The sequence below is a fragment of the Scleropages formosus genome, chromosome 16 (assembly GCF_900964775.1).
Source record: "Scleropages formosus chromosome 16, fSclFor1.1, whole genome shotgun sequence".
In the NCBI taxonomy this organism is placed as follows: domain Eukaryota; kingdom Metazoa; phylum Chordata; class Actinopteri; order Osteoglossiformes; family Osteoglossidae; genus Scleropages; species Scleropages formosus.
The window spans coordinates 22,753,425-22,765,215 of NC_041821.1; the positions used below are offsets into that span (position 1 = coordinate 22,753,425).

At 42.8% G+C, this 11,791-nt stretch overlaps 1 protein-coding gene across 1 annotated transcript in view; it reads left to right on the forward strand.

Annotated features, from left to right (window-relative positions):
* Positions 1-7,921, forward strand: part of cfap58 (cilia and flagella associated protein 58) — a 49,909-nt gene extending 41,988 nt beyond the window's left edge. The window contains exon 18 of the mRNA XM_018750841.2: positions 7,741-7,921. Within this exon, the coding sequence (XP_018606357.1) occupies positions 7,741-7,861 (121 nt within the window). The 3' untranslated portion in view covers positions 7,862-7,921. The remainder of the gene's footprint in view (positions 1-7,740) is intronic.
* Positions 7,922-11,791: the final 3,870 nt, after the last annotated feature.

An 11,791-nucleotide genomic window follows, 5' to 3' on the forward strand; every position in this document is an offset into this window, starting at 1 on the left:
AAATGCTGTTTTAACGGATTATTGTGTTATAAAAACCATTCTGTACGCTCTTTTGCTGACTCAGGTAAATTGAAAAATCAGTGCCTTTGCTTTTAAGTCATCAAATTCCTTACTTATGTCCAAACTGGTCAGCAGACAATACTTTTTTAAGAGAATTATGTTTGAATAGACTTTGCTTTCAGTTCTCAGTGAATGTCTGAGGAAAACTTAAAACTTAACACCCACTTTATGTGTGTAACATGCGGATTGAAGGATACACTTTTATAATAGCAACACATTTAAGTCCTTAAATGCCTCCCATCTCATAAAATCACCTTTTATCAGCTCCAGTGCTTTCAGATACTTTTAATGTTTTATTTTTTGGAAAACCATGCTCTCCTGTAACTTGAAAATGCTATCATCTGAAGTATATTGTCTAACCATTATCACAAAACAGAAATGTTGTAGGTATTTATTGATGTTTTTAACATTGACATCTTTTTGAAACATCAAATATATCAAGCAACTCCAACTTAATACAACAGCAATTTAAAAATCCCATAAGTGCTAAGGTAAATGCCATCAAGTAGAATTGGACCCTTGGTGACCACAGGTGTAGTTTTCATGGTAAATGGGGGTACAGAAGTGGTTTACCTTTGCCATCTTCCATGCATGGCTTTGGAGTGTGAGGGGAAAGCCCTGTGATAACGGGCTGAACATGCAAACTCTGCACAGACTGAGCCTGGTTTCAGACCCACATCCTAAACCATAGCACAGGGGCTGTGAGGCACCAGGACTACCCACTGCACCACGGTGCTGAAAAAAATCACATGAACTACCTCTTAACACTCTTCCCCTGTTTTCAAGTCGCATTTGTATGTAAGTCAGAACAGTTAATTATGGTTTGTGTCTAACAATCAGTTAGTTAAATGTGTGCCTTACTATATAGTATATCATGTACCTTTCTATGCATAAAACACATTAAAGAAACACCACAGTGAAGCATCTTTAACATAACAATACAGGAATAATAATAATAATAATAATAATAATAATAATAATAATAATAATAATAATAATAATAATAAAATGATGATGATGATGATAATATGTAGTGATGTAATAATGTTAATGATAATAATAATAGCAATAATAAATGTACCCCTCCGCGAACCGCCACCTTACCGAGGTGGAGGGGTTTGAGTGCCTGAATGATCTCAGGAGCTATGTTGCCTGGGGCTATATGCCCCTGGTAGGGTCTCCCAAGGCAAACAGGTCCTGGGTGACAGACGAGACAAAGCGCGGTTCAAAATCCCCTTATGACTATTAAATCAAGGATCTCGTTCACCCTGCCTGGTATGGGGTCACCGAGGCCCCACCCTGGAGCCAGGCCTTGGGGGGGGGCTCGCATGCGAGCGCCTGGTGGCCAGGTCTATGCCCACGGGGCCTGGCCGGGCTTAGCCCGAAGCCATGACGTGGAGCCGCTCTTCGGTGGGCTCACCACCTGCCGGAGAGGACATAAGGGGCCGGTGCGTCGTGATTTGGGCAGTGGTTGGGGCCGAGTGCCCGGCTGACCCAAACCTCGGGCACCAACTCTGGCTTTTGGGACTTGGAATGTCACCTCACTGGCGGGGAAGGAGCCTGAGCTAGTGCAGGAGGTTGAGAGATACCGTCTAGATATAGTCGGGCTCACTTCCACTCACAGCTTGGGTTCTGGAACCACTCTTCTCGACCAGGGGTGGACTCTCCACTATTCTGGCGTTGCCCAGGGTGAGAGGCGGCGGGCGGGTGTGGGCTTATTAATAGCCCCCCAGTTCAGCCGCCATGTGTTGGAATCTACCCTGGTGAACGAGAGGGTCGTCTCCCTACGCCTTTGGGTCAGGGAACGGTCTCTCACTGTCGTTTGTGCTTATGCGCCTAGCGGCAGTGTAGAGTACCCGGCCTTTTTGGAGTCCCTGGGGGGCATGCTGGAAAGCGCTCCCACTGGGGACTCTGTCGTTCTACTGGGGGACTTTAACGCCCACGTGGGCAGTGACAGTGATACCTGGAGGGGCGTGATTGGGAGGAACGGCCTCCCTGATCTGAACCCGAGCGGTGAGTTGTTATTGGATTTCTGTGCTAGTCACGGTTTATCCATAACGAACACCATGTTCATGCATAAGGGTGTCCATCAGTGCACTTGGCACCAGGACACCCTAGGTCGGAGGTCGATGATCGACTTTGTAGTCATTTCTTCTGATCTTCGGCCATATGTCTTGGACACCCGGGTGAAGAGAGGGGCTGAGCCGTCAACTGATCACCACCTGGTGGTGAGTTGGATTCGATGGTGGGGGAAAAAGCTGGACAGACCTGGCATGCTCAAACGCATAGTGAGGGTCTGTTGGGAACGTTTGGCGGAGGCCCCTGTCAGAGAGGTCTTCAACTCCCACCTCCAACAGAGCTTCAACCAGGTCCTGAGGGAGACTGGGGACATTGAGTCCGAATGAACTATGTTCCACACCTCCATTGTCGGGGCGGCGGTTCGGAGCTGCGGCCATAAAGTCTCCGGCACCTGTCGTGGCGGCAATCCCTGAACACGGTGATGGACACCGGAGGTAAGGGATGCCGTCAAGCTGAAGAAGGAGTTCTATCAGGCCTGGCTGGCTCATGGGACTCCTGAAGCAGCTGACGGGTACCGGCGGGCCAGACGGAACGCAGCTCTGGCAGTCGCCGCGGCAAAAACTCGGGCCTGGGAGGAGTTTGGTGAGGCCATGGAGGAAGACTTTCGGTCAGCCTCAAAGAGATTCTGGCAAACCGTCCGGCAGCTCAGAAGGGGGAAGCAGTGTTCCGCCAACACTGTTTACAGTGGAAGCGGTGCGCTGCTGACCTCAACTGAGGATGTCTTCGGGCGGTGGAAGGAGTACTCTGAGGATCTCCTCAATCCCTCTGACATGCCTTCCGTAGAGGAAGCTGAGGCTGGGGACTTGGAGGGGGACTCGTCCATTACCCTGGCTGAAGTTGCTGAGGTAGTCAAAAAACTCCTCGGTAGCAAAGCTCCGGGGGTGGATGAGATCCGCCCCGAGTTTCTCAAGTCTCTGGATGTTGTGGGGCTGTCTTGGCTGAGACGCCTCTGCAGCATCGCGTGGAGTTCGGGAACGGTGCCTCTGGACTGGCAGACCGGGGTGATGGTCCCTCTTTTTAAGAAGGAGGACCGGAGATTGTGTTCCAACTACAGGGGGATCACACTCCTTAGCCTCCCTGGGAAAGTCTATGCCAGGGTACTGGAAAGGAGAATCCGACCGATAGTCGAACCTCGGATTCAGGAGGAGCAATGCGGTTTTCGCCCTGGCCGTGGAACACTGGACCAGCTCTATACCCTCACTAGGGTGCTGGAGGGTTCGTGGGAGTTTGCCCAACCAGTCCATATGTGTTTTGTGGACCTGGAGAAGGCATTCGACCGTGTCCCTCGTGGCATCCTGTGGGAGGTACTTTGGGATTATGGGGTTCGGGGCTCGCTGCTACGGGCTGTTTGTTCCCTGTCTGACTGGAGCAGGAGCTTGGTTCGCATTGCCGGCAGTAAGTCAGACCTGTTCCCGGTGCATGTTGGACTCCGCCAGGGCTGCCCTTTGTCACCGATTCTGTTCATTATCTTTATGGACAGAATTTCTAGGCGCAGCCAGGGAACGGAGGGTGTCTGTTTTGAGCTGGAGGAGGTTTGTGGGGAGAGGGAAGTCTGGGGGGCTCTGCTTAGACTACTGCCCCCGCGACCCGGTCCCGGATAAGCGGAGGAAGATGGATGGATGGATGGATAATAAATGTAACTATGTACAGTATTATAATATAGAGAGACAGAAAGAGATAATAATAAATGTTACTACAATGTTTATAATAGAGGGAGAAAGGAGGAAGAGAGAGAGAATGTGTGTGTTTATAAAAACCATTACAGAAGCTTTAATGTTTGCTTTTCCAATGTTCGTTGGTGTTTCACCTTTTGCTTTATTATTTCCGCTTTAGTTTCAGTTGTGATCGTTTTCCTTTTCTTTGATGCATCACTATCACTTGCATAACATTTATGCTTTGATGCCATGGTTAGGAGGGTAAAAACAAAAAATTAAAGCCAAGTACAGTAGTAACACACGAGACACTGTTAACAACGTGGTCTGACTGAAAAGAAAGAAGTCTTTGTCCTACCTTGGGCTCACGAGCTGACAACTACTGTAGACACACAATGTTTTGATGCGCGTTGCGAAGTAGCGCCCATTTATTGTTACAAATCAATGTATGTAACTCAAATTTTTAATATAATAGGTGTTTATGGACAGTGGTTCGTAACTAAGGGTTGTACATAAGTCAAATGCTCGCAGCCCAGGGACTGAATATGTACACAGGCACATACACACATTTGTGTTTTGTCGCTTTCTGTTTAATACATAGTTCAGTTTCCCCATCTTGTAATGAAGATCTGCTTCCAGTCTAAATATGCCTATTGCATTTTTCCATAATTACTGATGTAAATTTGTGTTTGAATTCTTAACTGTGCAAATTCAAGTATTTTGATTAGTAGTCAATTGGGGATTCTATCTCTTTGCTAATTCTTGTGAAGTAAGAAAAGAAATGCTGCCTCTGTTGACAAGTGCACAATAAATTGAATATAAATGAGGGCACAGATTACTCTGTTTTCTGTTTACAGTAGCTGTAAGCATGTTGAAAGGATCTGATGCAAACTCAAGTAAGTTTCATAAAGGGTGATCAAGTGCAACTTATATCCGTTCTGCATGCGATGTATAAGTGTGATGTGTTTCCTGGTCTTTACACAACACTGTCAGTTAAAAAGTTGTGACATGCTTATGATCTCAATCCACCAGGATAAGAGGCTATCCAGTATGCATCTTACCCCCTTATCTGTATAAACTAATGTTTTAGTGAGAAAGGAAAATATCCAAAATGCATCTTGTGATTTTCTGTGTATCCTTCATCAAAGCCCTGTATTAACTGGGATGAGAGAGGAATGGCTCCTTGAACCTCTTTACATTCTTAAATGCCTCCTTGCCTCACCTTTCCTGGCTTTGTGGAACAGACTCCCCATTACAGGAGCTCTTCATCTTGCCTCCGACTCGTAATGTAATTATAGCACAGTGGATTAATATGACCTTCTGTTACATATAGCTGGCGAACAGGCGGGCGATCCTCTGTAGGGGTCTATGTCCTTGGATAAGGAGCTGTAAGGCAGGGATACCCGCACAACTGGGATTATGGGTTGTGAAGTTAAGTACAAGCAATAAGGGAAACGTTACATGATATCAGTCCTTTTAAATTTTTTTTCCCTTAATCTGGTAGTGGTATTTCTGTACAATTTTAAATAGTCCCATTAATTTACCTGTTCTAATAGCTAGTTGTTAAAGAGTGGGTGGAGGCTGAATACATGAAGTATGAGCGAAATACATGGCAGCAGAGGCACTAAAAAAACCCTTGTAACAAATTTTGTTGAATATTTATTTATTTCTTAATTTAGTTATGAATTGTAATCAAGGCTTTTTGTTCTGCCTGTGCAAATAAAAAAAGAAAACTAAATAAATAAGTAACACACACACACACACACACACACACGCTGAAGCCGTTTGTCCCGAGCAGGGTCGCGGTGAGCCGGAGCCTAACCCGGCAACAAAGGGCGTAGGGCTATGGACACACACACACACACCCAGGACGGGACGCCAGTCCGTCACAAGGCACCCCAAGCGGGACTCGAACCCCAGGCCTGCTAGAGCGCAGAACCCAGCCAAGCCCGCTGCGCCACCGTGCCCCCATAAAAAAAAAAATAAATAAAATAAAATAAAATAAAATAAATAAATAAATCTGTAGGTCACATGGATTTATTTTCTCTGCAGCCATTATGTGTTTGAGACGGCAAATGTTCCCCAACTCAGTTGGCTGGAAACAACAGCCAAATTACAATCATGGGGCACATTTGTCAGGGAAACATTTTCCATTACACAGTTGTACATGTTGATTTGCAAACGGCACCTCCGAAAGAGTAGCACCTATAAAACTTCCTTCTATTACAAATATGGGAACAAGCAGTACACACACACACGCAGCCTGAATGACACGTGTATGAATCTTTTTGCGAGGTGCATGGCAGTGCTTTGGAGGATCACCTGTTTGACACTGCGGTGGTGTGAAGACGGGGCTCAATGCTGATTGGTCCATCTGTAATAGCACCTTCTCGGGCCACAGTGCATGCTACGCTTGCCTTCCCTGTAATCTCTACTGCAGGGATAAGCGTGATACTGTGGGCTTAGTGGAAATGGTTCTCCTCCCACCCTGATCCCCGCATCCCCTTGTGTACCCTAGGGGGCAGCAGTTTGACACAGTAGGGAGTATCCTCTAACTGGTGGTCCTTAAAATCTTTGTTTCTTGTCTGCAGGTAATTATAGAACCTGTCAGATGGGCATGTGGCTGTGATCAGTGATGATGTGAAGTCACCCCAGTGCTCTGGCAAACATATTTAGTGTCACACCTGGACTGAGTCTTTCTTTAGGAGTTAACAGTTTCCAATGGCTGGGTTTGATGGCTGAAACAGCTCCCAGGTTGAGACTGGACCCTCTGACACTTGTTTGGTACGCTTCGTAATCTTTCTGTGTGGCAGTGGAAAACCACCCCCTCCACTTGAATACACAAAGTCCTACAGAAAACATCATCCAAGGATGCTGGGTCATGTTTTGCATGTTTCCGTTAACGTGTAGGTCCTACCCCTAAAGCACCATTGACTGTGATACTTCCGTGTTTCGAAAAAGAAGTCTAACATCCATTACCGCCCAGACGCAGCAGTGTGCTAATCCGTCATGATGACTGAAAAAAGCTCAATATGTGATCCCGTTAACGTTTTGGATGTTTCGCAGTGCTGTCACTCCAGAAACAAAGCAGGTTTCCATTGTTGAACAGCGATGTGTGAATCATGCCAGGATGAGCCTCCTTATGTGCACTGCAGGGGACGTCTGTCATGGATTCTTTTGCACGCTTCCTTAACTCACCACCCTTGAATAAACACGACCACGAGCTTGATTAGAGTGTGGATGTTTAAAAGCATATCCCTCCTTTATGCCTTGTAGAGCCTTGAAAATTTAATTACTGCCAGATTCCCAGATTGTCAGAAGGCATTAGCTGGAGCTAACAGTGATGTCACAAGTCACCTAAATGGAACGAGATCAAAGTGTGTTTCACAGATGTCTGGACAGACATCCGGGAGTCAGCATATTCAAACTCTCATGCATCATATTGTTTTTTGTTTTGCTTTGCATCTTTCTGGAACACAGCAGTTGTTTTGGTACTTGCCAAATGTCTTAATGACTCGGTCCATGAAACCAAATTACACAGCCCCTCGACATCTTTGAGGGGTTTGTAAAATGAAAAAGGAGGCAGGTCTGGTAGCACGAATCACAGAATTAGTAATGACGCCCTTTGCTACGGAGAGCTGCTGAAAGAGCACTCAGTAACACCAGCTGCTTCTTAACGCTGTCGAAAGGCTGGCCTCGGGCAGCAAGTAGTAGTTAAGGACACCAGCTTGTAGCCTGAAGGTTGTCACCTTAAGTCTCTGAAGAAGCATGTCTGAAAGGTATTTAAGATCAGTTGCTTGAGTGAAAATATTCCAGCATACCATTTCGTAAAAATGTGAGCGGATTTCAACAAGTCATTGACTCATCAGAAGATTAATAATAAAAACGATAATAATCAAGTCAGTGAAAGTGTCGTGCCTCCCTCTCTGTATTCCGTGTCATTCTGCAGGGATAAGGAGAGAAGCCTGGCCCAGGTGGAACACTCTGAGATCCAGCCTCAGCGGACGGACGGCCCACGCTTCACAGGGGGAGGTTTTTGCCTCAAGCAGGCTGGAAAAATCACAGCGTAGACCCGGCTCCCCACGCCTCTTGTTGTTCCGTCAAATTAAACCGAGCTCTGTTGTATCCACGAGGACAAATTGGTGTGAATAACACTGTAGTTAAAATGATTCACTAAAGAATATTTGGATGTTGAAAATGGGTGTATTTCCATACAGAATGACCTATGAATATAAAAAAGTGGGATATTGCTTATGCACTAAATACAGATCATTTCAGATGCTGAAAAACTGTGTCCTACTTTAGACATGTTTCAGGTCTCATCTTCAGAAGAGGCCTGCTAATGGTTGGTGATTTGAAAGTGTCTGTCGTCATACCTTATTCAACCATATCTTATTCAACAGCTCAACTAAGAGCGCATGAAATTATTCTTCCCATCACAGTACCTCGTAGCATCTGAACCTCGTAAAAACTTTGTCACTCTGAATAATTGCGTTCCCGAAACTGTGCCCCTGTAAGATACATCCCTAGCAACTTGCTTAGAACACAGCATTAAAATGAAAGCATTTATTATAGAAATCCTCTTTTCAGCCTTTGGACACCCGTGATCTCTGGATTATTCTAAACAAAAAGGTCAATGATAGTTTTTCGTTCCGGCTGCAGTCTGTTGACACAAATAAGTGACCACCTTAATTGCACAGCTTTCATCGAGCCCCATAAAGAAACACTGACTTTTGTGGAGGGCTTGGCGTCCTGCAGCTCTTCATTAGAATGTGTGTCAAAGAGCTTTTTATCATACAATTCCCCTCTCCCTTCTCCCCATCACATGCATACGTTAATACCTCGGACATTTTCACAGAGCACAGTTCACAGATTCCCCTTTTCCTCTCTTTTTTCTATTTCTTGATTTATTTATTCGGCCTTTTAAGTATTTTTGGTTCACACATGCTACTGCTGTACCCTGTTTTAACCCCTGAAAAAAGAGTGTCTGGTTTTGCTGCAGTTTATTTCAACTGCAAACTTTCAGCCATAATGCATTTTGATAGAGAGTTTCAAGACATTAATATATGAAAAAGCTTAAATGATGTCTACAGTTTAGTGGGCCATAATTTATCCTTTGTACAAATACGGGCCTTTTTTTACCTTTAAGCAAAGTTAAGTATTCCTAGTGAAAATATATTTGATGTGTTTGCCATTCATGTAGCACAAACTAACCCTCGGAAATGTTTTGCTTCCATATTCTTATAACTTTACCATTGCTCCATTTTTAAGGTAGCATTTTTCATTGTTTGCTTTTTCTTCAACACCCAGTGATACATGAACACAAATGTGAAAACTTGCCCTCAGTTGCCAGACAAGCAACGAGTCTATTTAATTGTCAAATTGCAACAAAAAGTAGATAGTAATTTGTAAAGCACAGCGATTTTCAGTACCTCAGCTCTTCACTTAAAAGAAGTTTAGCATAGATCTCGTGATCTGTTCAGAACAGAGACACTGCAATGTACATATGTATCACTTGTCTATATTGGTAGTCAGAAAGCAGCTATTTTTCACACTAGTTATTGTTGATTTATACTCAAGTTTATTTTGTAAGACCGAAATTAAACCAACAAAATAAAAAAGTTTTAATTCAGCTCTAGTTTTCACTGTAATTGTTTTACTCTTATCATTGTCCCTAGGTACTCTTCCCCTCTCCTGACTGCTTCAGTGAAATGTCATTGTGTTATTACCTGTGCCTAAAAATTATTTAACACCAGTGAAATTCCTTTTTTCCTTTGTTCTGAATAATTCATTTGCTTTTGCTGGAGTTTTAAGCAAAAATCTTGACATTATTGTAGAAAAACAGTATCATATATGCATTTCTGTTGACCTTTCCTTGACATTCTATAACCACACTGAATGTCAAACAGTAGCAATGATGTTCATTATAAAGCATCATGAATTATACTCCTAATGGTTCAGTTACATTGTGGAAACAGGCATTTTGAATAAAGGATCTTAAATAAAAGTAGCCTCATCCTTAACACTTCTCTTTCCCCCTTCTGAGTGTTCATGAAGTGGGGGTCCATTACAAGGTGTGAATTTGGCTTCTCAGTGAGTAAAACGGCTGTCAGCACATGGGAATTGCTTGCTTGCCTTCGGTCCGAAGATCAAGCGAGCCAAGGCAAGAGATTACCTTCAACATAACCTGAGATGACAAGCTGGACCTTATTCCAAAGTACTGATTTAAAATAAATTTTCAACAATGATTTCAGCGGTAATAGCACTTTTGGACGTAACTTTGAATTTTTCAGCCTTTGAGTCATTTCTGAATCTTTTTCTGGACTTTCAAGCATCATAGTGGCTAGAGTTGCCTCCTTAGACTCGAAAGACCCTGGTTTAAATTATGCTACTTCTGTAGTATGCTTAAGCAAGATGCATTAAACTGCTCAAATAAAAATTACCCAGTTCTAAAATGGGGACACCTGGTCCTGTGATGGTTAGAGCTGCTGCCTTTGCACCCAAAGATTGCAGGTTGGAACGTAACCTCCAGCTGTAGTACCATTTAGCAAGGTACTTACTCTAAATTGCTTCAGTTAAAAACTACCCAGCTATATAAATGGGTAGATAATTGTAGGTAGAAGAACATTGTAAGTCACTTTGGAGAATAGCATCAGGTAAATACTTAACTATTTTTTTAGGTTTAATATTTAGAGAATGAAGTTTGTAAGTGCTCAGTGACAAAATTTTGCACATACATAAAACATTTAATATTTTTGTATACACTGTGTATAAAGGAAAACATTATTGTGCCTAAATATTATTTCCTCAAATCTATACCCAGACAAATAACAGTAGATCAAAGCGGTTTGCGGTATGCTTTTAAAGTGGTATTTAGCAAGCCTTAAATGACCATCTCACATTTAATAATCAACACATTTTACCCACACCTGTTTTGTTTTTCTGTCTTGTTCAGCAAATTTTAACAATTGTCCCCTGTGGCATTTGGGCTATGTATTTTATTTCAGCTTTTTTTTTTTTTAAACCATTTTACCAGGTGCATGGGCAACTGGGGCAATGTTTAAAGATTAATGTATTTGTACATGTATGTTCAAAGCTTGTTATTCCCAGGTGGGGGATACCTTTACTGTAAGGACACATTCTCCTTCCTCTGTTTTCACTTGGGGTTGTATTTTTGTCCCCTATAGTTCTATACAGTATTTTAAGTGAGTAATTTACCATGGTGACACATTTTTCTTCCAATATGTTAGAGAAACCAGTTTGATATTCCTATTTATACCTGTATTTGTTTTTTGCTCATGTTACGGATTCAGTGGAAAATTCAGTGGTTGGTTACTGTCACGTAATGGATAATGGTTAGAAATGAATGATTTGTCATGAATGGATGAACTGTCATATGAAATGCTGTCAATGTCAAAATCCAAATATTTTTTGCTCACTCTATCGCTACAGAACATATAGCATCGGTGGTTCAGCTGCAGTGTGCTTTCAAAATTTTACTCAGTATGATACTTAGATCTTCTCCCAGTTTAAGCCTCATTAAAGTAAACAGTGGGTGTAACAGCAGCATGTTTTTACTAGAGTGCTGCTGGTCATTTTATGATTGTCACCTGTTGGTATTCATTTGCACATACTGTGAGACATTTCCTGTGCGCCTGCAGACAGTACTTGTAGTATAAAAGGAACAAACCTGGTAAAATTTAATCATGACTTTTATAAACCCATGCACATATTAATTTTGAATCATTATTATACAGTGAAAGAATGTATATGATTTGTAGTTTCAATTTAAAAAAAAAGATAATATTCCTGCCAGCTGACATCTATTATTACAAAATGTTTAAAAATCAAATATTTATTATATATTGCAGACATTTGTCCAAGGCAAATTACTTTTTTGACCAGATAAGGACGTCACAGAATCACACAGAGTTATTAAAACTGCAAACATATTACATACTGTATACTGGAATGGCCTACAGATACAGCAGTACAACACA